Here is a 27,132-nt window from a genome sequence, read left to right as displayed (position 1 = left end):
TTACCCTATCGGCTTGGGGGGGGGGGCGGGGAGGGCGGAGTTGGTCAGCACTCAGCATCTGATCCAGCTTTTGCGACAGTGTAGGCCAGTCCACAAGGACTGGCCTCTAAACATCCTTGGAAGTGGAACTCGACAGGAACAAGCTTTCCAGACAACTCATTTCTGTAGGTCATCGGGCTGTGCCTGCCCAGCCACTGGGCGGGCCTCCTTCCAGGTGGGCCAGGCCTGGAGGAGAAGTTCATCAGAAAAGGCTTTTGCACAGAGAAGGATGGGATGCTCCTTTTTTTTTTTTTAATTAGTTTGACAATATACAAGGAAACTTACAGTATCTTTGCCCATCATCCCATCACCCTCAGGCAACAATTGTTTCCATTCTTCCCCTTTCTTGTAATTGTTTCCATTCTTCCCCTTTCTAGAAAGGGTGGGCTTGGAAGCAGGGTATCTGGGTTCAGATATAAAAGGAGTGTTGAGAGGTGATGAAGGTGGGAGCCCTGCCCTCTGGGTATAGACCAGTGACTGAGACCCTGATGGGGTAGGGAAGTGATTAGTCCCAAAGTCGCCCACCCAGGAGCTGGAGATTCAGCCCCAAGCACACCTTTCCCTCCCTGTCTGCCCTCAGCCTCCCCCCAGCTCCCTTAACGGGTATCCCTTGGTGAACCTGGAGCCTCTCCTGAGCACTGACGGGAAAGGGCACAAAGATTTTGCTGCACAGAGTGGGGCTGGGAGGGGAGAGCACATAATTGCAGGGACAAGGAAGGCATCGCATCACCTGCCTCCTCCTCCCTTAAGTCCCTCAGGTAAGTATGTGTTTGTGACAGCCCTGCCCACAGCGCAGGGAGAGCGGTGACGGGCACAGGTTACGGTAGGGCGGCAGTTCTGGGGCTGCTCTCAGGTCTCCTTGAGCAGTAGGGGAGACGTCACCTCCAGCAGGAGCCGGGTCCTGCAGGTGAGAGCCCTGAGGGAATGCATAACCCGCGAGTGTTGCCTCCAAAGTAAAGTCTACGGGGGAACCCGGGCCTTCTTCCGGGGGCCCATAACCCCTCCCCAGGTCGCAAGCTGCTCCTCTGGGGTCAGGGAAGGCTCGGGCTCGGCACATCCCCCGCGACTCCGCACCCTGGACCTGCGGCATCCCCAACCCGCACCACACCGCGGGTCTCCAGGGTAGGCTTGTCCCAGAGCCGACCCGGAGCGAGACCGGCCCCGCCCTCGACGCCCCGCCCCCGCGCTGCGCCCACTCCCGGCGCTCGCGGGCGGGTCCCGCCTTCCTCCTGCCCCTCCGGCCGCCCATCGGCTAAACCCAGCCTCGGCGGCCAGTCGCGGCACAGAGCTGTAGAGCTCGGATCCTCTTGCCATCCCCGCCGGCTCGCAGACTTGTGCGCGCTGCCGGGCCATGGAGCCGGCCCACGAGGCGGAGGAGGCGCGCACGGTGCGCGAGGCGCTGGGCCGCTACGAGGCGGCGCTGGAGGACGCAGTGCGCGCGCTGCACGAGGACATGCAGGGGCTGCAGCGCGGCGTGGAGCGGCGAGTGGCGGAGGCGCTGCGCCTGGCGGGCCCGCTGGCGCGCACTGTAGCTGAGCTGCAGCGCGATAACCAGCGGCTGCAGGCGCAGCTCGAGCGGTTGACGCGCCAGGTGGAGGCGCTGGGCTTGGCAACCGGGCTGCCCCCCACGACTGGCACGCCTAGTCCCCCGCCCGCGCCCAGAGTCCCGGATCGCGCGCCCCGACTGGGCACCGCACGCTTCGCCAGCCACGCCACCTTCTCACTGTCCGGCCGTAGCCAGGTAAGTCTGTGGGAGCGTGGCGCACTGGCTTGTGTGCATGTGCGCCTGCGCCAGGCTAGTGGGGGCACCGAGCTTTGTTGCGACCCCCCAACCCCATGCCGCCTCCGGAGTGTTGCTCCTGCGCGCGTCTGTTGGGCCGGGGACGGTGCTGGATGGGCCGCTAGGATTTGAGGATGGGGGTTCCGGCCACCTCTCCGGAGCTGGAGGTCAGAGAAGCACTGTCTTAGCCTGCCCCCTGCACCTGTCTCGGGCCCCCTCCCGTCTTCGGAGCTGGGCTTTGTTTGCCCCAAGTTCTTACCCCCTTTTCTCCATGTCCCATGACACTAAGAGCTCGTGCGCTAAGGCGCGGCCCCTGGACCGGTCGGTACCGCCTGGCCCCGCCGGGGTGTTGGAGGGGTCAGCACCAGCTGCTGGCCTCCACTCGCTTGGCCCCCCGCGTTGTTGCTTCACTGAGGCCTGACGGCTGAGGTTGTTGATTAACCCAGAGAGAGAAATCGACCCCTGTTCCCCACCCCCGTGTGTGTGTGTGTGTGTGTGTGTGTGTGTGTGTGTGTGTGCAGCCCTGGTGCCTTCTGGGAACCCCACATAGCAGGGGGCAAACCCCTTACAGTGAAGGGAGGGAGGAGTAATATGGCCTTGGGCAGTCTTTGGGTCTCTGGGGTCAGTGACTGGCCAAAGAGAGTCCCTCACCGGGTGGTGGTGGGGCAGAGGCTGGAGGGGAGTAGTCACAACCCTGAGCATGAGCCTCCCAGAGTGGCACACCCAGGTTAGCAAATTTCCATGGTGTGTGCAGTGGCCCTTTGCTGTGATTTTCCGCCCTGGGCAGACCTCTGCTCCGAGTTGGGTTTGCAGGGTCTGTTCTGAGGATCCTGGATGTGCCGTCCCTCCTTGGTTCAATCCTTCATGCAGCAGATCCCCAGGCTGCACCCCTGGGGCCGGGAGGAGGGGGACCAGCTTAAGCCTTGGTCCTGCAGGCCCCAGCCTGGGTGGGAGACGGATCCAACCGAGCAGTACGGACAGCGTGGGGAGCGTTGCTGTAGACTGCTGCTGTAGTAGCACTGGACTACCAACCCGACTTCCCAGTGGGTGTCCAAGGAAGGCTTTGTGCTGGAGTTCAGGGCTTGCTGCTGCAGATGGAGTTTGGGGTGGAATGGGGTTGTGCATGCAACCTCAGAAACCCCTGGAGTCTGGAACCCTAAAAGTTCTCCTTGGGCAGATTGAAACCTCATGGGTGTGAGAGAGTGGAGGATGAGTTGTGAAGGCCCCTGAATGCTGGGCAGGGGAGTTGGGCTTTGTCCTGGTGGCAGAGCTCTTGGGCATCCCAGTGCTCATTGTGGAGTGTCTGGAAATCTGGATACACTTAGTTTTGTCCTGTGAGCACGACACACTACACACCCAAGGTATGCCGTCCCTGGAAGGCCACGTGTGCTCAGTAAACTGTCATTGATTGTTTCTGAGGCTTTAGTTTAACACATGGAGTCACTATTAGTTGGGCTGACTAGATGGCAGCTAACAACAACCATTTAACACTTGTTTGCTACTTGTCTGCTCATGGAAGCAGCTGCCCACATTTTAGGAAGAATCATCTCAGAGTCATATATAAGTATAACCGTGGCTGTCGAGTCGATTCTGACTCATAGCAACCCTATAGGACAGAGTAGAACTGCCCCATAGGGTTTCCAAGGAGTGACTGGTGGATTTGAGCTGTAGACCTTTTGGTTAGCAGTGGAGCTCACCACTGTCCCACCAGGGTTCCTATATATGTATACATATATCCAAAGCCCAAAACCAAACCCTTTGCTGTCAAGCTGATTTCGACTCAGTGACCCTGTAGGACAGAAAGAACTGCCGCATAGGGTTTCCAAGGCTGTGGTCTTTTAGGGAAGCAGACTGCCATAGCTTTCTCCCATGGAGCTGCTGGTGGGTTCGAACCACTGACCTTTTTGTTAGCAGCCCAGCACTTACACACTTAGCTATCTAGTGCTGTTGTGACAGAAAATACCACAAGTAGATAGCTTTAAAGAAGAGAAATCTATTTTCTCACAGTTTAGGAGACCAGAAGTCCGAATTCAGGGCACTGGCTTTAGGAAAAGGCTCTCTCTGTCAGCTCGGGGGAAGATCCTTGTTTCTTTCAGCTTTCCTCGGCTCCTTGGCCATCTTCACTGGCGTCTATCCTCCTGCCTCCCCTCCCCATTTGTGCCTCCTTCTCTGTCTCATCTACTCTTGTTATAACTCAGAAGCGATTAGGGTTAGGACACACCCTGCACTGATAAGGCCTCATTAACCCAACAAAGAAAACCTGATTTTTGAAAGGGATTACATGCATAGGTATACAACAACAACAACAACAACAAAAAAAACCAAACCTGTTGCTGTCAAGTTAATTCCAATCCATAGTGACCCTAAAGGAAGAGTAGAACTGCCCCATAGCGTTTCCAGGGAGCACCTGGTGGACTTGAACTACCAACCCTTTAAATCTGAACTGTGACCTTTTGGTTGGGTTAGCAGCCGTAGCTCTTAACCATTACATCACCCGGGTATCCACAGGTATAGGATTAGGATTCTATCACCTATTTTGGGGGTACCCAATTCAATCCATAACATACACATATACATATATATATACACACGCACACATGTACATATGTGAGAGGATTCTCTCCAGTCATGTCACTTTTATTAACCTGGGGTGAGCTAGTCCTCTTGGTTATGGGGGTGGTGGGAGAAGGGGAGCGACAGGGTCCTCCTTGTATTTGGCCAGGTCCCTCAGGGTGAACAACAGGTAAGGTGAGATTGGAGACAGGGTCACTTAACTGTGATAGTCTGCGGAGGAAGGGTGGGTCTGAGCAGGGGCAGTGGCATGGGGATGGAGCGAAGTCTGGGACCGGGGTGGGGTCAGCAGGACTTGGTAGTCTTTGGATGTGAGAATGGTGGCAGAAAGAGGAGGTCAGAGATCTGGGAGGAGAGGCCAGGTTCAGTTTCGGTTGTGTTGAGCATGAGGGGCCTGTGAGACATCCAGGTGGAGGTGGCCCAGAGCAGATGGATTCCTGGAGCTGGCATGTGAGAGAGTGGTCCAGGCTGGAGGTTAGGAGATCTGAGGGCAGGGGCGGCCGTGGAAGTTGTGGAGCGGGTAAGGTCTTCCAGGGCAGCTGTGCAGAAGAGGAGGGTGAGCAGGGGCCAAGGAGCTTGAAGGAAACCAAAACCAGGGCATGGAGCTGCCAGAGAAGGAACCCTTTTGGAAGAAGGGATGTTGAAGTCTGTGGGGAATGAGAATGAAGACCTTGTTGGAGGGTCAGTTGTGGACTCCAGAAAGGCCTCTCGGGGCTAGGAAGAGGTAAAACAGCAAGTATAGCTGAGGATCGTGGCTGGAGCTGGTCAAGGTTTCCAGCTGGGTCAGAGGCTCTGCTGCCCTGTCCCTCCTCCCCAAGCACCAGCTCCCTGGGCCCCAGACAGAATCCTCCTGCCTAACCCTGGAAGCCTTGGTCCCCACTTCCCCTGCAGCCCACGCCCTCAGGAGTGCTGATAGGCCCTGAGCCATTTTCTGGCAATGCGGGGGGGGGGGGGGGGGGGGGCTTTGAGGAGCCACTCCCACTTTCCGGCACATACACCGTGAACAGCAGCGCGTGATCAGGTGTTGGGTCATGGATGAGGAACCAGGGCTTCAGGACAAGACCAGAGTGTGGGCGATGGACTGAGAATCACAAATGGCCACTGGGGCCACCGGTTCCCGGCCTCTCGTACTTCCATGCCTGTGCCACAGCAGGATCATCCAGTGCACGTGGGCCAGTGGTGGCTGTGCTACTTGGCTTGTGGTCAGGCATTGTGGAGGCTGGTGTCACGGCGTCCCTCAGTTATAGGCTGTAAGAGCCAGAGTTGTTTAGACCCATTGGCTTCCTGAAGTTCCAGTGAGGACTGCAGAGCTTGGAAGTGGGTAGTACACAGCATATAAATATGTCCTGAACTCAGTCCAGCAAAGGCTGGTCAAGTGTGCACACCTCAGTCATGTCATGCTGAGTCACAGGGAGACAGAGGATGGTCAGGGAAGCTCTGGGGCAGACGGGCAGGACATCAACAGGAAGGACTGCCTGCAGGAGGCCAGAGACTCTGGACAGACAGAAGCTGGCTTTGGAGGTATGTGCTGTGAGGCCTTGGGTGGATCTCCCCCATGCTGGATTTCAGTTTTCCTGTTTTTAAATGGAGCAGGTGGCTGGGGGCGGGGGGGGGGGGTCCCTAGGTGGCAGAAACAGTTAAGCATTTGACTACTAACTGAAAGGTTGGAGGTTTGAGTCCATCCACAGGTACCTTGAAGAAAGGCCTGGCAAACTACTTCTGAAAATTCACAGCCTTAAAAACCCTATGGAGGGCAGTCCTACTCTGACACACATGGGATCACCATGAGTTGGAATCAAGTCAATGGCAGCTAACAACTGCAAATGGAGGGATTGGCCTGGTGTTGTCGGCCCCTCATACCATATGGGCTGGGTCATTATAGCATTAACAGATGTCCATTCCTTTGGGCACACAAAGGCATCCGTGTAGGCTCAGCCATCGTCCGGCAGGAGCAGGGAACCAGTTGGGTGCCTGAGGTGGATGGGGCAGCCTGAGGCCAGGCTGGAGCCCAGGAGGCTGGGGCCAGAGCCATTCCCTTGATGGGTTGTCCTCAGCTGAGCTGGAGCCGCTGGGTCCCTCAGGAACAACTGCCAGGACCTGAGTTGGAGGCCCGACAGTGAGAGAAACCAGACTCACCTTATCTGCCTTCCTTTCCCAGACACACTGTGCGATAAGAGAGTTAAATGCTTTAGGGAGAAGTTTGAATTGAGTCCTTTAAAACTGTGGTGTGAGCGGAGGAGGCCGGGCCAATGTGTTCAATGTCACAGGCCTGGGGTGTTGGCCCCACGTGGGCTGTGCCAGGCACAGTGTGGGCTCCTGTGTCCACGGATAAGCCCGCAAGGGCTCAGGCGGTATCAGGTAGACCTGAAATGCTGTTCCTTCCCCTCATAAAAAATGTTTGGAAACTTCCCCCGCGAGAGGGTCCCGTCTCCCAGAATCCCTGAAATCAGACTTATCTCATCCCTGCCTGCCCACCCTCCTCGTTCCCAGGCCCAGGTTCCCTCATGGTGGACCCCCCCACTTCTTAAAACAAAGCCATACAGGGATCTTTGAGGTACTAGAGCCAGCTGGAGACAGAACCTGTCCCCATCCCCGGGGCTCTCTAGTGATTTCTCTCCAAGCCTAGCACACAGAGGCGCCTCCCTGGCCCCTTCCCTGGGGCTGAGGAAGGCTGCCCTCCACCAGTGGAAGTCTCTAGGCCATAGGGAGAATATACCATAATCCCCCACAGGTAGACTTGAGGACTGGGGGAGGTGCTTGCTGCAGCTCAGCCCAGCCTGGTTCTTTGGTTTAAGGGGTCTGCGTACCAAAAAGTCTAGCTGGGGGAGTCACCCCTTTTCCTCTCCCTCATCTTGTTAAGACAGGTCTAGGGGGCAGGGCCTACCTGACCCAGGTTCTGGGAGACAAGTGTGTCGATCTGTCCTCTCTGCCCTCTCAAAGACCAGAGAGGTTAGTGGACAGAGCTCTGGGTTGGGGTAGGAGACTTGCACCCCAAACTTTGGTTCTGACGTTGCTTTTAGCAGTGGTCTGACTCTAGGGGCACCTCCCATCTGTGTGATGATGGGTTGGAAGGTGCTTTCTGTGGCCTTTGCTTCTTTGCTAGCTGTGGGCCTGGGAGTGGGCAGAGCCCCTTTCCCTGGTTGAGGAGTGGTCTTGGTCTCGAGGCTGGGTGGAATGAGGGGCAAGGGGCACCTGGGAGTCAGACCGCACACCCCAGCTACAGCCTGGCCTCCCAGCCTGAGTTATCTCTAGCCACTTCCCACCCTCCCTTTGCTGAAGACCCTTTGGCAGGATTCTGGCTGGTTCAGAACCTGTTTCCAGTCTAATTGTAGCGTCTGGTCCCCTGGGGCATCATGGGGGCTGGGGAGACTGTAACATACAGGGACAGACGTGTGTGTGGGGGGGAGCCCATAGACCCACATTCCTAAGAAAATGGTTTCTTCATCAGCCTGTCCCTCCAGGCCTCTGTCTGGACCTGCAGAACCTGATGGATCAGAGCAGGGTGGGTGGTGGGACATGAGAGACCCCAGAGCAGAGACAGTGCTGGTGCCAGGTGGGGGCTAAGGTCTGGGATGGACTGGTTGGTTCTCTTCCCCGTATGGCTTCAAGTTAGCCACAGTGTGGCTCTAGGGATACCCTCTCCTTCCTGGGGTGCTGGCAGGGGCCCCACACCCTTCTTCAGCGTTCCTGTGTGTAGGCCTGGCCCCTTGCCCTGCATCCTTCTGACTCAGAAGTTGAGGGGTCTGCCTCCTTGCCAAGGCCAGGCTCTCCCTAGGCTCTGGGTCCCGTCGTCTCTTGCCTTCCCAGGGACCCTGCCCTATTGATGATCCCTCTACCCAGCTGGAGCCTTCCTCTGAGCCTGTAAATGTGTTCTCCCCTCTCCCACGTGGAAAAACCCCTCAAACTCCTTTTACCCCACATCCTGTCTCCTCAGGGCTAAGATGACTCATTCTTGTCTAGGTCCAGTGTCACCTCCTTTCTCCCCAGTTTCTCCCCCAGCCTGTCTCCTACCCTCACCCCACCTGCAGCTTAGTCCTATGGCCATCACTAGTGACCTCTGCTAAAGCCAGTGGACACTTTTTAGATCTTGACTTTCTTTGCTTTGACCCCTGAGCACTCTGGATGCTGCCAACACACCTGCCATCTTGATACACTTTCTTCCCTGGCGTTCTCAACATTCCTCTGGTTTTCTCCCTGCCTCTCTGGCTGCCCCTTCTCATTCTCCCCTGCGGATGCCCCTCTGCACCCTGTTGCTTAAATGTGGGGTCTTCTCAGTGCCTCATCTGAAGCTCCCAGCTAGTCCCAAGCCAACGCTTCACCTGCTGGGCTTCAGGGGCCAGATGGACACCATCACTCCTGTGTCCCCATCATTTGCCCTTCTTTCCTCTTAAACTTCGGACTTAAATGTCCATTATCTCCTGACCTCAGGTCCAAGATGACCCAGGGGACTTTACACTCATCATGTCTAATGCAGAAATCCTTGTTTTCCCCACAAAACCTGCTTCTGCCCCCCACCCCCTAATTACTCAGGGCTTAGCAGGGGCTGGTCATTCTCCCCTTCCTTCACATCCACTCGGTCTCACTGCTGGATTCATTTCTCCTCCAGCCCTCTTGAATCCTTCTTGCCCTTGGCCTTTCTACTACCCTATCTCTCCTCCTAGGTCCCAGAATTGATGAGGTGATTTGCTATCTGATCTCCCCCTTCCACGCCACTCGCTTGCTGGCTTCTGAAGTATATTTCTGAAATACAGAGCTGATGACCCTCAGCTCCCTCTTGTCCAAGGAGTCAAGTCCAAGCTCTTGGGGCTGGCACTTTGGGCTGCTGGATGGTGTGTCTCTGGCCATGGGCTGCCAGCCACCTGTGTCCCAGTTGTGTGTGATCAGAAGGCCTTGTGCCCTGATGGCTCTGCTTTTGCAGCTTTTTTAGTCACCTTGCTGGGAACAGCCTCCCCTCCTTGTCCAACTAGCTAACCCCAGACTTGACCCAGGCACTGCTGATCTACCTGGGCTAAATGCAGTCTGTCTGGGGCACACTCATGCTGGCTTGGTGCCAGCCTGGGTCCCCCACCAGGCTGACTCCCTCTGTGGAGTGTGGGACCTCTTATGCTGGTTGCAAAAGGAGCTGAGCATTTGGGGCTGGGGATGGACTGTGGTCTGTCTAGGAACCTTGTGGAAAAGGGAGCCAACCGAGACATGTCCAAGGAAAGGCATGGCCAACCTCTCAAGCCACTCGCCAGGGGCTCTTAGTCATAGCCTGGGGTAGGGGTCTGCCTTTGTGCCTCCTTGCCAGGTGGACCCCACCAGCCTCAGACACTCTGAGCCCCACACCTGTCTCACTGTGGGGAGAGCAGGACCAAGGTAGAAGAGAACTTCCACCCTGGTCACAAACCCGCTGTTTCTCACAGTAGGATGTAACCTTGGGAAGCACACATTCCCTCTCTGAGCCTTCAGATACTGTCTGTAAAATGGGGCTGGTGGTACCTACTTGGGGGACAGACGCAAGTTGGTCTGTGTGGCATGCCCAGGAAAGGGGCCTGGCACTTGGTAAATACTCGAGTGGCACTTGTGTGGCTGCTACCATTCCTCAAACAGGCCAGCTGAGACCCAGAGGGGCACGTCCTGACCCTGGTCACACAGTGGGTTGGTGGCATGGCCAGGATACCTTTTTGGTACCCCAGGCTACCTCACTGGGTCTTGATATTGCTCTCTTTCTATTCCCTGCCACCCCACCTACTGATGCAGTGACCTTGTGGGCCCAGGATGGGGGGTAGTATAGAACCCATTAGGGGACAGGGGCCTGCATGGAACCCATCAGGGGATGGGGGCTGCAGGAGCCTATGGGGGATGGGAGCTGCAGGGATTGGGGCTGGAGGTGTCCATGGGGGATGGGGGCTGCAGGAGCCTGTGGAGGGTTGGGGACTGCATGGAGCCAGTCAGGCCCCTGTACTCTGGATATCGGGTGAATCTGGTCCCCTTTATCCAGTGGTGTGAGGAGGCACCGTTGCCCATCGTGGGCCCAGAAGGACCTTGTGTCACTGGGTACCTGCTGCTTCCACACAGGCAGCCACACCGGCCTGGCCCAGTTGGAATGGGCAGGGGGCCAGGCTCCCCTACTTCTGGCATCAGTCGTCAGGTCTAGCCCGAGGGGAAGGGGTAGGGCAGCCTGGGGCACTCTTCAGGAGCCCTCAGCCTTGACCTTTGTTCCTAACCTTTCTAGACTCTGGGTCCAGCCAAGCAAGGGTGTTTGCGTGGCAGGAACCTGAAGGCTCAGCAGCTGAGGCTAGGTCTACCCCAGCTTGCTGTGTGACCTTAACCTACCACACTACACACCCTGCAGCTATTTTCTCATCTCTGCCAGAACCAGGAGAGGCTTTGAGGAGTTATTTTGAGGATGACCTGGGCCTCAGTGGTATCTCTGTTTTTGTAGAGTGTGGATCACGACGAGCCCAGTGAGTCAGAGATGAGAAGAACCTCCAACTCGTGCATCATGGAGAACGGGCACCAGCCAGGGGCAGGTAGAAGCTGAGGGCAGAGGAGGGTGGCTGGGTAGGTTTGGGGCTCAGGGCTTAGCCCTGCATCTGTGCCAGGCCATCCCTTGGCCTTAACCCTGAAGGGCAGGGAGGCCGCCAGGAGAACAATCTCATTCAGGGTGAAGAACTTTTTAGACACAGAGGACATGGGAAATCTTGGAAAGGGGTGAGCTTCCTCATTTCTGGAGGAATGCAAGCAGAGGCTGGGAAATTGCCCAAGCACTGAATAGGGTAGAGAGTAGGCTGAAAAGCCAACCGGTATTTTTTGAACCCAGCTACCATGGGAAGTTGGAGAAGATGTCAGCAGTCAGGGAGGCTTCCCTGGAGGAGGTGGAGGAGGGCTCAGGGAGGCTGGAGCCCTCCTGGGGGCTTCTGAGTCCCTGATGGATGCCATGGCTGACCGCCCCCTGCTGGTCAATGTTCCAGGTCCAGGCGATGGGCCCCCAGAGACTGCCCAAACCTTCCTGGCACCAGAGTCCCCCAAGCCTCGCCCAGTGAGCCTCTCCTTGCAGCTGCCCCACCAGCCAGTCACTGCTGTCACCCGAGTCTCTGAGAGGTTCTCTGGGGAGACCTCAGCTCTATCGCCCACATCTGCTGCTGTCCTGGGGGGCCTCACCCTGAGCCCCAGTGAGACCACCACACCCTGGACCCCAAGCCCAAGTGGTATGAAGGAGAGTGTGGGCGTGATAGACCCACCTTGGGGTTTGATGGGGAGAGCAGGGCTGGGTGGAGGAGGGCTAGAAACTCAGGAAACCCTAGCCTCAGCTCTGACTGTCCCTGTGACCTTAGCCTGCTTGCTCCATCAGATGGGGCCCACCCTTGCTGACTCCTTTCCCAGAGGTGCTATGAAATGGCTTCATCCCACAGGGGAGATGATAGGGGCTTTTGTGAGAGGTCCAAGCTGGATTAGAAGGTGACTTCTTGCCCTGCACATCATGGAACAGCCCCCTCCCTTAGGGTCGCCCAGACCTGCTTTTGGGCCTGTAGTCTGGCCTCAGAGATGCTTCCTGGGAGGGGGCTGTTAGGCTTCCAGCTTAGCCCAGGGTACCTGGCCGTCCGTGGGGCTGATGCTGGCTGGGTGGATGCGTAGGCCAGGTCAGAGGCAGGAGGCTGGGCTGGCCCTCTCTGAGGCCAGGGATTGCTCTTTCTCACCCTCCCATTGTCCTGCAGAGAAGAATTCCACTTTCCCGTGGTCGAGTTCTGGCTATGGGGCAGGGACGGCAGGCAGGGGCAACAACAGGTGAGTCTGGACCCCTGCCCTCTGACCCATGTCCCATTGGGGTTGTTGCTCCCCAAGTGGCTTCTCTGCTTGGCCCTGGACCCTGCAGAGTGCTCCCTGTACTGACCTAGGAATTGGCACCCTCCTTGGGTTGGGGCCTCCATGGAGGGCCTGGGGCTGGGCCTGTGGGAACTCAGGCAGTAGGATTTGAGTGGGGAAATGAGGCAGCGGGCATTAATTGTAATTTTGCTTGGAGAAGTAAGGCTCCAGGCTGGTTTCTCTATGGACCCTTCAAAGCAAGCCTGTCAAAACATTGGAGGGAGGAAGGAGGATAGGAGAGTTCCTGCCTGGGGCCCCTCGGAGGCTAGGGTCCTTCCTGCCTGGGGGCTAAGGAGGTACCTGGAAAAGCTACAGGGCTGGGGCAGGTGAGCAGGGGCTTCCTTGTGACACAGGCCTCCTTGCCAGCCTGCGGTGTCCGCCTGTTCCCCTAGGCCAGCTGGACCGTGCTGCTGGTGGTGGGGTGGCTTGGCTTTTTTTTTCCTTTTAATAAAAGAAGGATTGTGACCTTCTGGCAAACTTTTCCCAGGGGGAGAACAAAGGGGGTCTTATCTAGTGGTTGTGGAGGAGGAAGGCCTAGCCTTTTGGGGCTGGCTCTGGGTACACCCCTGCCCAGGGAGGGTGCCTCCTGCCCACTCCAGGCATCGACACCTACCAAGGGGTGATTGTGCCCAGAGAGGAACCCACTCCCCTGGCCCTGAGAGAGACCTGTTCTTTGGAACAGCCAGTTCAGTTCAGAAAACCTGGCAGGCCTGTTGGAGTCTAAGTGGTGTTTACTTTCTGAAGGTCATTGTGATGCACCCCTGCCCCAATCATGGATGCAGCCCGTCTGCGTTGTTTCAAATGCTCTCTGTTTAGTGGGGTGACTTGGGCAGTGTGGCCCAGCGTTTGGGGAGGGAGGCCCTTGGGCCTGTGTGAGCTGGCAAAGGCCAGGTCTGTGTTCCTGACTAAGTGGTTCTCTTCTCAGCTCCCCACTGGTGACACCATCCCAGTCACCCCCGTCCTCACAACCACCAGCTACCACTCAGGCCCATCGCCAAGGGGAGCGTCGCAGGGAGCTGGTGAGGTCGCAGACGCTGCCCCGCACATCAGGGGCACAGGCCCGGAAGGCGTTATTTGAGAAGTGGGAGCAGGATACGGCGGGCAAGTATGGATGCTTACCCCCAGACCTGGCCCAGAACCCCCAGAGTAGGCCCAGGCTCCCGCACCACTACCTTCCAGAGTAGACTCAGACGCAGGCCCAGACCCAGACTGGCATTGGGCAGACTCAGCATAGCAAGGCTGGGCCCTCTTCTCTTCCTTGGGGCCCATTTCCCATGACTTGACCTCTCAGGCAAGACACAAGGTCAGGGCTGGGCCACAGGGTGGGTTGGAGGTCCTGTGGCCCCAGTGCTGGGAGAAGAGGGCTGTGGGGCAGGGAGCAGGCAAGGCCTGGTGAGAACCCTATCTTCTTCCCCCAGTCTCCTGTGCCCCTAATGCCTCAGGCCACCCTCACACCATCCATCCTAATGGAGTGTAACTCCTTTAGTTCTGGGTCTGACTGGGGAGGCCAGAGGGCAGCCAGTTGGCACTCCTGGCTAGAGCTGGGGCTTGCCCGTGGCCTGCTGAAGTCTCTCCTCTAGTGGCCCAGACTCTAGCGCCCTCTGGCCCACCCTAGACCTGAAGCCCCACCACTAGAGACGGGGGCCTTGGACTAAGCCTGCCTTTGCGGATGTGTGCAGTCCTGTCTGTGCGGGGCATTGACACCTGCTATCACAAGGTCCAGGCTCAGCCTGGTGTGATGATGCAGATGACCAGCCAGTCCCTGATCCTGAGGCACTTACTCTAGTGAGGGAGACAGACCTGAGAATGTCTGTCCTGACCCCAGATGACCTTATCTTGGCCGTTAGGGAGTATTCTTGTGGTCTATGGGAAGAAACTGTCCACTGTGGCTCGGAAAGAGCTATCGGGGAAGGAGGCCTTATGAGTGAGACTCCAGAGGAGGGTGGGGTGCAGGGAAGGAGGATATGGGTGGGATGAAGGGAAGGGGTGGAAGGTGGGATGAAGGGAAGGGATGGGAGGGTGGGATAAAGAGAAGAGGGACAGTGGGGGGGGGGGGAGTGGGATGAAGGGAAGGTTTCCCAGCAGACTGGAAAACTTAAGCAGTAGTGTAGTGCTGTGCCAGCTCAGGCCCTTGGTTCCAGGATTTCCAGGTGACCCCTGATTCTTTGTGTGGGACCTAAAGAGGGGACCTAGAAGGCTGGCAGGGGGTGGAGGGTTCTGGCAGATACCATCAAAGGAGACTGTATTGCTGGCACGGTGGGAACCATGCAGGCAGGGAGCTGTGAGCGGCAGCATCTCCCCCAGGAGAACAGAGCAGGGGGATCCTTCTGGTGGTGTGGGAACCCCCTGGCCAGGATGGGGCTCCCTGCCTCTCCAAGCGATGGGGCTGGAGTGGCTGCCCCAGCAGGCCTATGTCTGCCCACAGGGGGAAAGGTGAGACACGGGCGAAGCTGAAGCGCTCGCAGAGCTTTGGCGTGGCCAGCGCCAGCAGCATCAAGCAGATCCTGCTGGAATGGTGTCGCAGCAAGACTCTTGGCTACCAGGTGAGCCCAGGCTTGCACCTGCCACTGAGCCCCCTGGCCAGAGGTTTGACCAGGTGTTGCCCCCTGCCCTTGCTCCTCTGGCCAGGCTGAGAACCCCAGGCGCAAGGGAAAGAGGCGGAAGCTAGACAGAATGAGCCTTCGAGTTGGTACTGGGCCGTCGCAGCACATGCATAGAAATCCCAAGGATCCCTTATTGGAGCCTGAGCAGACTAGTGTAGCGCACCTGGTGGCTGATGGCTTTCTGCTGAGATGGGTGGGTGGTGGGCCTCCGTAGGGGCTGGGAGGATCTGCTGCTGGAGGTCCATTGGGTGGAGGAACTGGGGCGGGAGCTACTCTCAGGGGCCCACTCGGCACCCGCACCACTGATACACCTTGCCTGCAGCACGTGGACCTGCAGAATTTCTCCTCCAGCTGGAGTGATGGGATGGCCTTCTGCGCCCTGGTGCACTCCTTCTTTCCTGACGCCTTCGACTACAATGCATTGAGCCCCACACAGCGGCAGAAGAACTTTGAGTTGGCCTTCACCATGGCTGAGTGAGTATGGCGGCTCCTGGCAGCCAGTGCCCCCAGCCCAGCCCAGCCCCTGAGCCAAACTTCGGCCTCGGGGGGAACCCAGGGAAGGAGGATGGGGACAGCTGATCACAGAGCTGAGAGGGCTGAGGCCATGCAGTCTGTCTACCGTGTACAGGTGGGGAGACTGAGGCCTAGAGAGGGGATAGCATTTGCGTAGGTCACACAGCACTCAGTGGTGGAGCTGGGCTCTGCTCCTGGTATGCCCACCCTCTTTGCTGGTTGCTAAGCCTCTGGTGAGCTGACTGGGAGACCAGCCACAGATAAGGTGGAAGTGGCAGTGGGATGGGGACCCCCGAGCACTGAGTGTCCTCTCTGGGCTCGCCTGCACTCCCCACTTATTCCCGACTGACCACTTCCACCCTGGCCTCCGCCCCCAACGCCAGGCCCTGAGCCTGGCCCGGGAAGGAGACAGAGCCAGTGGGTGATGAGACCCACATGTCCTAATGCGAGTCTGGCCCTGAGCAGAGGAGGCCGCCCCTCTCTGGAGCAGCGGCTCCAGCTCTGGGGGCAGAATCCAGACGCTGGCTTTGAGCTCCTTGGCCTGAATTTTTGGAATCTCAGCATTGCCCCTGTTATGTTGTCTTGGATGACGTGCTCGGCTTCTCAGCCCTCTTGGGGTCATAAGAACTCCTTGTATACTTGAAATGCCTTCTCTTTCTTGGCTGCTTGGGATTAGCTTTCAACCTAATTGCAGAAACAGCTTTGAGCAGAGTACATTATGCAACGGAATCCTGACCGAGGAGAAGTGGAGCCAAGGGGAACAGAGTGATGTTGGGGAGGGGGTGGACACAAGGAGGAGGCCCAGCTGCTGGAAGCAGGCGGGTGACTGTCAGAATGAGACCTAGAGTACACGGGGTCAGTGCTCTGACATGGGCACCCCAGCACTTACCCAGGCCAGGGGAAGCCACACCTTGCTCACAGAGTTCTTTACTGTGTAGGTCCAATGGGCCAAATGGTGCCAGTTCACACCCTGGCCTCCCGGTCACCCATAACCCTGGATCCTGGGTCATGGCAGGGACAGTGAGGCCCTGGGCCACGGGGCAGCAGCCCTGCTCCTCAGCTCGCAGGGAACACAGCTTCCCTTGGCAGCTGGAGCTGGAGCGATTCAAGGCCGCACTTTCCCAGCACGAGATTTGGGTTCACGGAGCCTCCAGACTCCAAACAGATGTTTCTTCTATTTCCAACCTGGTGGGGGTGGTGGGGGCTGCTCTAGGTTTTGCCTCCCTCCTCCCCATAGCAAACAGCGGGATAAGAAACTTGGCCCTGCCTCCCTGTGGCCTGAGCCTGCTCCCGGCTGGAGTGGGGAGGATGGGTGGACAAGGCTGCTGAGTTGTGTTCTTGCTTTTCTGCTGACTCAAGGGGGCTGGGGGTGGGGCACAGCAGGCCTGCTGGGGGGCTCGCTTAGAGTCTGGGAAGGTACCTCCCGTCATGGCTATGTGAGATTATCTTGAAGGTCAGTGGGGGAAAGGGCTGGGGGACGGCCTTGCCTGCCTGGGGGGGCCTCTTGGGAGGCAGCAGCTTGGATCACCTAGTTTCTTAGATAAGAAGATGGTCAGAAAAGCTAGAAAGCAAGCACAGAGACACCTGCTTGAGGATACTGGTTATTCACATCTTAGGCAGATTTTTCTTAGGCTTGCCAGCAAAAGCAAAGCAGACATGTGATGCTGCTGGAAGCTACCAAGAGCCACGCAGGCAGCTGAGCAGAGCTGAGAAAGGCGGTTTGGGGTTGTGGAATGAGAGAAGCCTGGCCCTGATGAAGGCATAACCTTTTGGAAGGAAAAGGAGCAGGCTGGGCCCCCAAACCACGGGTCTACCTTGCGTCCAGACGGAAATCTTTCCAGACCCTTCCAGGCACCAGTGCTGTAAAAGCACAAAGATATGCCAGAAATCTGTGGGGTAAAGTGGTGTATACTCCCCTCCCCAAACGCTTTATGGCCCCGAGAGTCCTTTGGGCATAATCTGCGTGAGTGATGCAGTGTTGACAGAAAGTGTAGCTCCCCTGGTTGCAGACAGGTGTTCCAGCCTGGAAGGTGGGAGGGCCCGCCCCTTTTATGGAAGGAGCTGGAGCTGATGCTTGACCCCCTGCACCCTCCTCCCCACATCTTGCCCAGGGCCCAGGCAAGTGGGGGGGGGGATGGGACGTGGGGCCCGAGGCTCCCTGTTTGCCCTGTGGGGAATGTACCCTGCTCTCGAGTTACGGTGCAGCCGCAGCCTTCCAGGCTATTTGTAGCGCCCATGTGTCTCCGTCTAATACCAGACAGAGGCTGTATTCCAAGCCCTGGCATCCTGCTCTGCACTTAGAGAAGGCTTAAAAAAATAAAAATAACCCGCTCCTCCAAACACCTCCTCCCTCACAGGCCAACTTTGTGGTAGCTGAAGATCACAATATGGAGGAGGGGAAAACCCTTTTAAGTAGATTCATTTAGCAGTGGTAGTTGGCAAATTCCCCACGTGTCTGTCAGTTTGTCGCGCTGCGGGGGCTTGCGTGTTGCTGTGATGCTGGAATCGATGCCACTGGTATTCAGATACCAGCAGGGTCACCCATGGAGGACAGGTTTCAGCTGAGCTTCCAGACTAAGACAGACTAGGAAGAAGGACCTGGCAGTCTACTTCTGAAAAGCATTAGCCAGTGAAAACCTTATGACTAGCAGCAGAACATTGTCTGATACAGTGCTGGAAGATGAGCCCTGCAGGTTGGAAGGCACTCAAAAGGTGACTGGGGAAGAGCTGCCTCCTCAAAGTAGAGTCGACCTTAATGATGTGGATGGAGTAAAGCTTTCGGGACCTTCATTTGCTGATGTGGTGTGACTCAAAATGAGAAGAAACAGCTGCAAACATCCATTAATAATCGGAACCTGGAATGTACTAAGTATGAATCTAGGAAAATTGGAAATCGTCAAAAATGAAATGGAACGCATAAACATCAATATTCTAAGCATTAGTGAGCTGAAATGGGCCGGTATTGGCCATTTTGAATCAGACGATCATATAGCCTACTATGCTGGGAATGACAACTCGAAGAGGAATGGCATTGCATTCATTGTCAAAAAGAGTGTTTCAAGATCTATCCTGAAGTGCAGCGCTGTCAGTGATAGGATAATATCCATACACCTACAAGGGAGACCAGTTAATACGACTATTATTCAAATTTACACACCAACCACTAGGGCCAAAGATGAAGAAATAGAGGATTTTTTATCAGCTGCTGCAGTCTGAAATTGATTGAACATGCAATCGAGATGCATTGATAATTACTGGTGATTGGAATGCGAAAGTTGGAAACAAAGAAGAAGGATCAGTAGTTGGAAAATATGACCTTGGTGATAGAAACAAGGCCAGAGATCGAATGATAGAATTTTGCAAGACCAACAACTTCTTCATTGCAAATACCTTCTTTCACCAACATAAATGGCAACTATACACATGGTCCTTGCCAGATAGAACACACAGAAATCAAATTGACTACATCTGTGGAAAGAGACAATGGAAAAGCTCAATATCATCAGTCAGAACAAGGCCAGGGGCCGACTGTGGAACAGACCATCAATTGCTCATATGCAAGTTCAAGCTGAAACTGAAGAAATTCAGAGCAAGTCCATGAGAGGCAAAATATGACCTTGAGCCTGTCCCACCTGAATTTAGAGACCATCTCAAGAATAGATTTGACGCATTGAACACTAGTAACTGAAGACCAGATGAGTTGTGGAATGACATCAAGGACATCATCCACGAAGAAAGCAAGAGGTCACTGAAAAGACAGGAAAGAAAGAAAAGACCAAGATGGATGTCAGAGGAGACTCTGAAACTTGCTCTTGAGCTTCGAGCAGCTAAAGCAAAAGGAAGAACTGATGAAGTAAAAAAACTGAAGATTTCAAAGGGTGTCTCGAGAAGACAAAGTAAAGTATTATAATGACATGTGCAAAGAGCTGGAGATGGAAAACCAAAACGGAAGAACACGCTCGGCATTTCTCAAGCTGAGAGAACTGAAGAAAAAATTCAAACCTCGATTTGCAATAGTGAAGGATTCCATGGGGAAAATATTAAACGATAGGAAGCATCAAAAGAAGATGGAAGGAATACACAGAGTCATTATACCAAAAAGAATTAGTTGATGTTCAACCATTTCAAGAGGTGGCATATGATCAGGAACCGATGGTACTGAAGGAAGAAGTCCAAGCTGCTCTGAAGGCATTGGCGAAAAACAAGGCTCCAGGAATTGATGGAATATCAATTGAGATGTTTCAACAAACAGATGCAGTGCTGGAGGTGCTCACTTGTCTATGCCAAGAACTATGGAAGACAGCTTCCTGGCCAACTGACTGGAAGAGATCCATATTTATGCCTATTCCCAAGAAAGGTGATCCAACTGAATGTGGAAATTATAGAACAATGTCATTAATATCACATGCAAGCAAAATTTTGCTGAAGATCACTGAAAAACGGCTGCAGCATTATATCGACAGGGAACTGCCAGAAATTCAGGCCGGCTTCAGAAGAGGACGTGGAACCCGGGATATCATTGCTGATGTCAGATGGATCCTGGCTGAGAGCAGAGAATACCAGAAGGATGTTTACCTGTGTTTTATTGACTATGCAAAGATATTCGACTGTGTGGATCATAACAAATTATGGATAACATTGCGAAGAATGGGAATTCCAGAACACTTAATTCTGCTCACGAGGAACCTTTACATAGATCAAGAGGTGGTTATTTGGACAGAACAAGGGGATACTGATTGGTTTAAAGTCAGGAAAGGTGTGTGTCAGGGTTGTATTCTTTCACCATACCTGTTTAATCTGTATGCTGAGCAAATAATACGAGAAGCTGGACTATATGAAGAAGAACGGGGCATAAGGATGGGAGGAAGACTCATTAACAACACAACCTTGCTTGCTGAAAGTGAAGAGAACTGGAAGCACTTACTGATGAAGATCAGAGACCACAGCCTTCAGTAGGTATTGCACCTCAACATAAAATAAAAATCCTCACAACTGGACCAATGAGCAAGATCATGATAAATGGAGAAAAGATTGAAGTTGTCAAGGATTTCATTTTACTTGGATCCACAATCAATACCCATGGAAACAGCAGTCAAGAAATCAAAAGACACATTGCATTGGGCAAATCTGCTTCAAAGTGTTGCAGAGCAAAGATGCCACCCTGAAGACTAAAGTGCGCCTGACCCAAGCCATGGTATTTCCGGTCTCATCATATGCGTGTGAAAGCCGGACAATGAATAAGGAAGACCGAAGAAGAGTTGACCCCTTTGAATTGTGGTGTTGGCGAAGAATATTGAATATACCATGGACTGCCAAAAGAACGAACAAATCTGTCTTGGAAGAAGGGCAGCCAGAATGCTCCTTAGAGGCAAGGATGGCATGACAGCGTCTTACCTACTTTGGACATGTTGTCAGGAGGGATCAGTCCCTGGAGAGGGACATCATGCTTGGCAACATACAGGGCCAGCGGAAAAGAGGAAGACCCTCAACGAGGTAGATTGACACAGTGGCTGCGACAGTGCGCTCAAGCATAACAACGATTATAAGCATGGCGCAGGACCGGGCAGTGTTTCGTTCTGTAGTGCATAGGGTCGCTATGAGTCGGAACCGACTCAACAGCACCGAACAACAACAACAGTTTGCAAATGTTAACCCTGGTTTTTGCTGTGCTGCAGGGTTTGAAGTGATATGTACTTTCTTCCTGGGACTTTTCTATGTTGTTTGAATTACTTAAGCTTCTATCATTTTTACAAAAGCAGTTGAAAAAAATGGCAACTGGTACGGCTAATATTTTGAGACTTAAGTATTTTTATAAAAGCTAGTGCTGATATGCATTTTCCTCTTGTCCAGTTCTGCCCTCCTGAGCTTAGTGCAGCCTGTGTTTGCAGCTTCTAGACATCTTGTCGTTACTGTCATCACTGGCCCCAGAATACCTCTGAGACAGTGTGCTCTCTTTGCAGGAAAAAGCCAGTATTATCGTCTGGGGTGGACGGCCAGGGTCCCTGAGGGTCTGGGTGGGGGCAGTGCCTTGGCCTCGAAGAGAGGGAAGCTGGTCTATACATTGGAGGGAGAATTTGGCTGAAAACCTACGGGTCACAGCAGTCCACTCTGCAGCCAATCATCATGGGAATGGTACAGGACTAGGAAGCCTTTCGCTTCATTGTGCATGGGGTCACCATGAGTAGGGGCTAATAACAGTAACGGGAGAAGTGGGCAAGGGGTGGAGGTGGCCTTGGGGGAGAAGAGCAGGAGCCAGAGGATGGTGGGAGGCTGCGTGCTGTGTCTGCCTCCTCAGGAACCTCCATGCTCCCAACTGCTCCAGGTAGAAATAATGGGAACGGGGTGCTAAGCCATAGGGAACCACAGCTGGGGTGGGTGGTGGCCCAGTCCCCTGGTTGCCTGCTGGGGAAGGCAGTGCCTTGCCCCGGCTTCCTGTCTGGGTAGAAGAGGGTGACACCGGACAGGGCCTTAGCTCCTATCCTGACTGCCATCCTGGTCACAAAGACTTGCTGTCTGGGTAGGGCCAAGTGTCACTAACTGGAGCATAAATGCAGCCTTGAGAATGAAGAAGGGGGTCAGCTCGCTGTCCTCTGTGTAGGCTGGACCACACCTGGGAAATGCCAGCAATTCTGGGTGCCCCTGTGAAGAGGGCTCGGGAGAAACCAGAGCCAGCTCAGAGGGAGGGTCCCAGGAGTCTTTGGAGAGACAGTTAAGGAGCCAGAGAGATTTAACTTCAGGGAAAGACATGGCTACGCCAGCTCTTCAAACACTGAAGGGCTCTCTTGTGGGGAAAAAATTAGCCCTAGGGGACCAGTAAGTAGAAAGTACAAAGAGCAAAATAGTATAAAAAACATATGGAAAGCTTTCTCATGGCCAGAGCCATCTGCAGAGGGATTTGAACTGCCCTTAGAAGAAATTAGGTGGAGCCCTGGTGGCACAGTGGTTAAGTCCTCAGCTGCTAACCAAAAGATCTGCGGTTCCAACCCACCAGCCGCTCCTTGGAAACCCTATGGGGCGGTTCTACTCTGTCCTGTTGGGTTGCTGTGAGTCAGAATCGACTTGATGGCAACATGTTTGGTTTTTTTGGGCTTAAAAGAAATTAGGTCCCCATCCCCGGAGGCGAATAAGCCGAGACAGGGACTTTATAGAAGTGATTGGTGCTTCTGATGGAGTCTCTGGGTAGTGCAATTTAATGTGCTTGGCTGGTAACTAAAAGGCTGGCATTAAGTCCACCCAGAGGTACCTCAGAAGAAAGGCCTGGTGATCTGTGTCTGAAAAAAATCACCCATTGCAAACCCTGTGGAGCACCAGTTCTACTCTGATGCATGTAGGGTTGCCCTGAGTTGGGGTTACCTCGATGGGAACTGGGGTGATGGTACTTCTGATGAGGGCAGTGTTTTTACTGGGCAGCATTTAAGTTCTCTTCCAGTGCTGAGGTTCTAGGGTTCAAATGTGTTCTCATTTCACGGCGGGAAACTCTGAGGCCATTGCAGATAGCGGCAATAACCTGGGCACGGCTTACTAACGCAGACACAGCCTGCTCGCATACCTCGGGATCCTCCGGACAGCAGCCCTGTGAGGGAGGGCAGGTGGGAAGGCATTCTCCCTGTGCCAGGGGTGAGGAGGAGGGCACCAGATGCAGCGATAGCTCGGGAAGGTAAACTCAGGTCCCCGGCCCCCTGCAAGAACTCAGACTTTCAACCCTTCACTTTCGACAAAGCACCTCTGCACGCCTGCCCTTGTCAGAGTGACCCGAACCCTGCCCTGCCTGCCCTGGGGAGAGAGGGTGCCTGCTAATTGGGCCATACCCACTCCTCACCGCATGGGGCCTTTGGATTCCCTTACAGGCTGCCTGTTCCAACCCCCAAAGGGAGGTGGCGATAGGATCTGTGACAGATGTCTCCATTTCACCCTGTCATTTGGTTTCTGATAGGAGGCCTGGCGTCCAGCCAGCATCGCTGAGTAGGGCCCCTTGCTAACATTATGGGCTTTGTCTCTGGAGCATGTTGGCCGTGGAGCCAGCTGGGACCTGGGTGGCCCCTGTGCTGTGTCCTGCTATAACGTGTTGTGGAATCTGCTGAACAGGCTCGCAACCTCTGGGGTGGGTCAGGGGAGCCCATCGACTGCTGGCTGAGTCCTCCCCTCTGGCTGGGCCCTCTGGGACACCCCGATGGGAGGGAGAGCAGAGGTGATGTTCTGGTTTTTCTGATAAGGAAGCAGGCACAGAAAGATGAAGATACTAGCAGAGCAGGGATTGAAACCCAGATGTTTAGATGTAATGGCGACATTGGTGGTTTGGTGGTAGAATTTTTGCCTTTCATGTGGGAGACCTGGGTTTGATTCCCAGCCAATGCAGCTCCTGCACACCCACCACCCGTCTGTCAGCAGAGGTTTGAATGTTGCTGCAATGCTGAACAAGTTTTAGCGGAGCTTCTAGACTAAGACAGACTAGGAAGAAAGGCCTGGTGACTTACATTGGAATATCAGCTAGTTTAGACCCTGTGGAGCACAATGGTTCCCAACTGACCATGGGATGGCTCAGGACCAGGTGGTGTTTCATTCCCTCGTGTATGGGGTCACCATGATTTAAATTCCTTTCCTCCCCTTGCCTTCCTCTTCTGTGACCCCTCTGCTTCTTAAAGCGAGGCCTGATTTCTACTATTTATTGAGCTCTTCCTGTATACCAGGCACTGCTGCTACTGATCTTTGTGTTTTAGCTCATTTAATCCTCACACCACCATGGGAACTAGATATTGTCGGTTTTCCAGCTGAGGAAACTGAGGTCCAGAGAAGTTAAGCGTCTTGCCCAAAGTCAAATAGCTAGGAAGGAATGGAGGTAGGATGTGAAACCTGAAGCTGTGCACTTATTGATAGGGGGGAAAAAAGACTGGGGACCCCTGGAGCTACAAAAGTACATATCGCTGTTGAAGAAAGGACTCTGAGGCCATCAGAAAGTGCAGCCATTTTTGCCCTTTCCATCTGCCTGATCATGGCAGGCCAGCTATGTCTAGCGCCCAGGGGAGCCAGGCATACTGTGAGTAAAGAGTCAGAGAATATATGGGTGCTTGGAGTTGCAGAAAAAGTCTGCATGTGACATCAAGACTCAGGGCTGAGATGTGCGGTGTGACGTGTCTCACCTGTTAACGTTCTCCTTCCTACCTCTAAGAGGCCTTGAAGCCTCGTGGCCTTGAGCTGGGAAGGCTGGAGGGAGCAGCTTTCCCTCCAGCTTGCATGTGTCTGCACCGCCGCTCCGAGAGTGAAATCTGTGTTCCCCAGAGCGTGGGACACACTCGGGGCCCTGGAGGTTCCCAACATGGTTTTAGGAGATCTTTCAAAATGCAAGTTATGACCCATAAGTAGATTGTAAAATCAATTGAGTGGTTCATGACCAGCACTCAAAAAAAAAATAGGAGGGGAGAAATGAAAATGAAATATTACAGAGAAAATATTGGGAGTTAGGGTAAGTGTTTTATGACACTGTACTTCCACATCCATGTATGTGTGTGCTGAGTCATGATGAAAAATTCTTTCTTACTGTAGGTCGTGGTAAAAAGGTTTAAAAAACACCATTTTAGGAGGTATATGAAAGAATTTATTTTTTGCTTTAGTAGCTTTATTTTTATAGTTGATGCTGATTTTCCATGTATACTTTTGACTTTTTTTTGCTTAAATTGAATTTTTACTTTTAATGTAAATAAAGTAAGTCTTTTAAGTAAAAATAAACTTAAAAATATGAATTGTAGAGGGGTTCATGGATATGGGGGTGTGGGAAACTGCATCAGACTGAGGGACTCTCAGGGACCTACCTTTTATTGAAGTCCCATAGAGCTTTGAAGGCCGAAGTTCCCATTGGCTGGTATGAGAGTGAAAACCTCTGCCTCCAGGCTGGATTCTGTTCCTGGGATGGTGATGAGCGCTCTGTTGGGGCCTCAGGCCTGCCTGGTTGCTGGGACTGTCGTTCTCATGGGGGCTTCTCTGTTTCAGGAAGCTGGCAAACTGTGAGCGCCTCATCGAGGTGGAAGATATGATGGTGATGGGCCGCAAGCCGGACCCCATGTGCGTCTTCACCTACGTGCAGTCGCTGTACAACCACCTGCGCCACTTTGAGTAAAGGCCTGGCTAGCCGAGCAGAAAGCCCAGAAAGAGACCATGGGGCTGTTCGGCTCATTTTTCCCACGTCAGGATGAGCCTCGACAAGGGAGTTGTGTTTGGATGTCGGCGCGCTGTTTGTTCTGCGGTGTGTTACTGGGCTCCCTTCACGCCCAGCTGCGTGACTGATTTAAAAGTACTGCCGAGCTGTGCTTCGACAGTGGTGATCACAGCCAAGGGCTCAAAGAAAGGAGAAAAATTACCAGAGAGAGAGAGACAGAAATTGGTGCTAAGTAATTATCTTCTTAAGACAGGCTTGTCGTTGTAGATTCTGGAATGCTGAATTACCCATTTTCCCTCTGGTGAATTTGATACATTGGCTTTGCAGGGTCACATTGATTACCAAGTGTTTTTTTTTATCAAAATACCCAGAGTTTTTTACTTCCTCACACTATTGTAGGTTCCTTTCCTCCCTCCCTCTGGGCTGCTGCCAGGAAACAGAGAGGCCGCTTAATCAGCAGCTTGACAATCAGCAGCTTGACAAAGAAGGCCCAAGTCTTGGGAAGAAACACTTTAATCACTCCCAGGTCCTGGGCAACAGATGACCTTCAAGTCACCTCCACTCTCCGGGGAGATGGGAGGGCTCTCGCCCTGGCCCCAAATTGCTTCTGTTTTCCCCAGGAGGCCCCACAAGTGTTCGGCTAAGAATAGGATCTCGGGAAGTTAACACTTTTGGGGAAGGACAGGCTCTTTATGCTGAGAGGTAGTTTTTATTCATATCTCTTTTAGAGGGTTTGCTGCAAAATATTTATGAAGAGAAAATAACTCTGTCTGTACTGGTGACTGTTTGTACATAAAAAGATGTGTCAAACTTCACTTGGAATTCGTTATTTCTGCCCGGGAGAGATGGAGCCACATGAAAATCTACTGGAATTCTCCCTTAGCTGTTTCTGTACCTAGATCACTTGCCTTTTGTGGTTGTTGTTCCTTGTTGTCGAGTTGGCCCCTGACTCATGGTGGCCACCCGCACAATGGAATTTGACAACTCCTGGTCTAGTGCCATCCCCGTGATCAGTTTGGGATTGGATCGTTGTGATCCGTAGGATTTTCATGGGCTGATTTTTGGAAGTAAATCACCAGGCCTTTCTTCCTAGTCTGTCTTAGTTTGGAAGCTCTGCTGAACCCTGTGCAGCATCATAGCAACATGCAGGCCTTCAGTGACACATGGATGGTGGCTGCACATGAGGTACCTTGGCTGGGAATTGAACCCGGGTTTTCATCATGGAAGGCAAGACTGCTGCCACAGAACCACCGCTATTCTTACCTAGAAAGCCGAGAATTACATTTCTTGCTCCCTGCTTGCCTCTTAATCCTAATCTCCTTCTTGTCAAAGGAGCAGGAACAAAGCTCCCTCAGTGGACCTGTCCCTTCGATGCTGACTAATGTATCTAAAATAAATAGTCACCCAAGACAGCAAGGTTCGGGGTGGTCCCATACTTGGAAGAAGCCCATGAGGGAGGGCTGGTTTATTTTCACAGCTGTTTGGTGGTAGGATTGTAATAGAAAAATCACAGAGTCTATAAAGCCACACTGCATTCTTAGTTGAGAATCATTTTAGAATTGTGTTGGATTTTAGCCGCCAACTTCTAAAATTTCCCTTTAAGGAGCTAATATGTATCTTCATCTTAT

The 27,132-nt window shown here is 53.8% G+C and overlaps 1 protein-coding gene across 1 annotated transcript; it reads left to right on the top strand.

The window, feature by feature from the left end:
• Window positions 1-1,294: 1,294 nt before the first annotated feature.
• On the top strand, window positions 1,295-26,863 carry SMTNL2 (smoothelin like 2). The gene is made up of 8 exons (XM_049860576.1): window positions 1,295-1,780; window positions 10,818-10,905; window positions 11,347-11,583; window positions 12,091-12,160; window positions 13,164-13,343; window positions 14,664-14,781; window positions 15,164-15,315; window positions 25,339-26,863. Exons 1-8 carry the CDS (start codon window positions 1,391-1,393, stop codon window positions 25,463-25,465), a joined length of 1,362 nt encoding a protein of 453 aa, XP_049716533.1. The 5' UTR covers window positions 1,295-1,390; the 3' UTR covers window positions 25,466-26,863.
• The last annotated feature ends 269 nt before the right edge of the window (window positions 26,864-27,132 follow it).

Source organism: Elephas maximus, chromosome 19 (genome assembly GCF_024166365.1).
Source record: "Elephas maximus indicus isolate mEleMax1 chromosome 19, mEleMax1 primary haplotype, whole genome shotgun sequence".
Classification (NCBI taxonomy): domain Eukaryota; kingdom Metazoa; phylum Chordata; class Mammalia; order Proboscidea; family Elephantidae; genus Elephas; species Elephas maximus.
The sequence above is the reverse complement of the archived record's forward strand: the minus strand, read 5'-3'. Positions and strand labels throughout refer to the sequence as shown.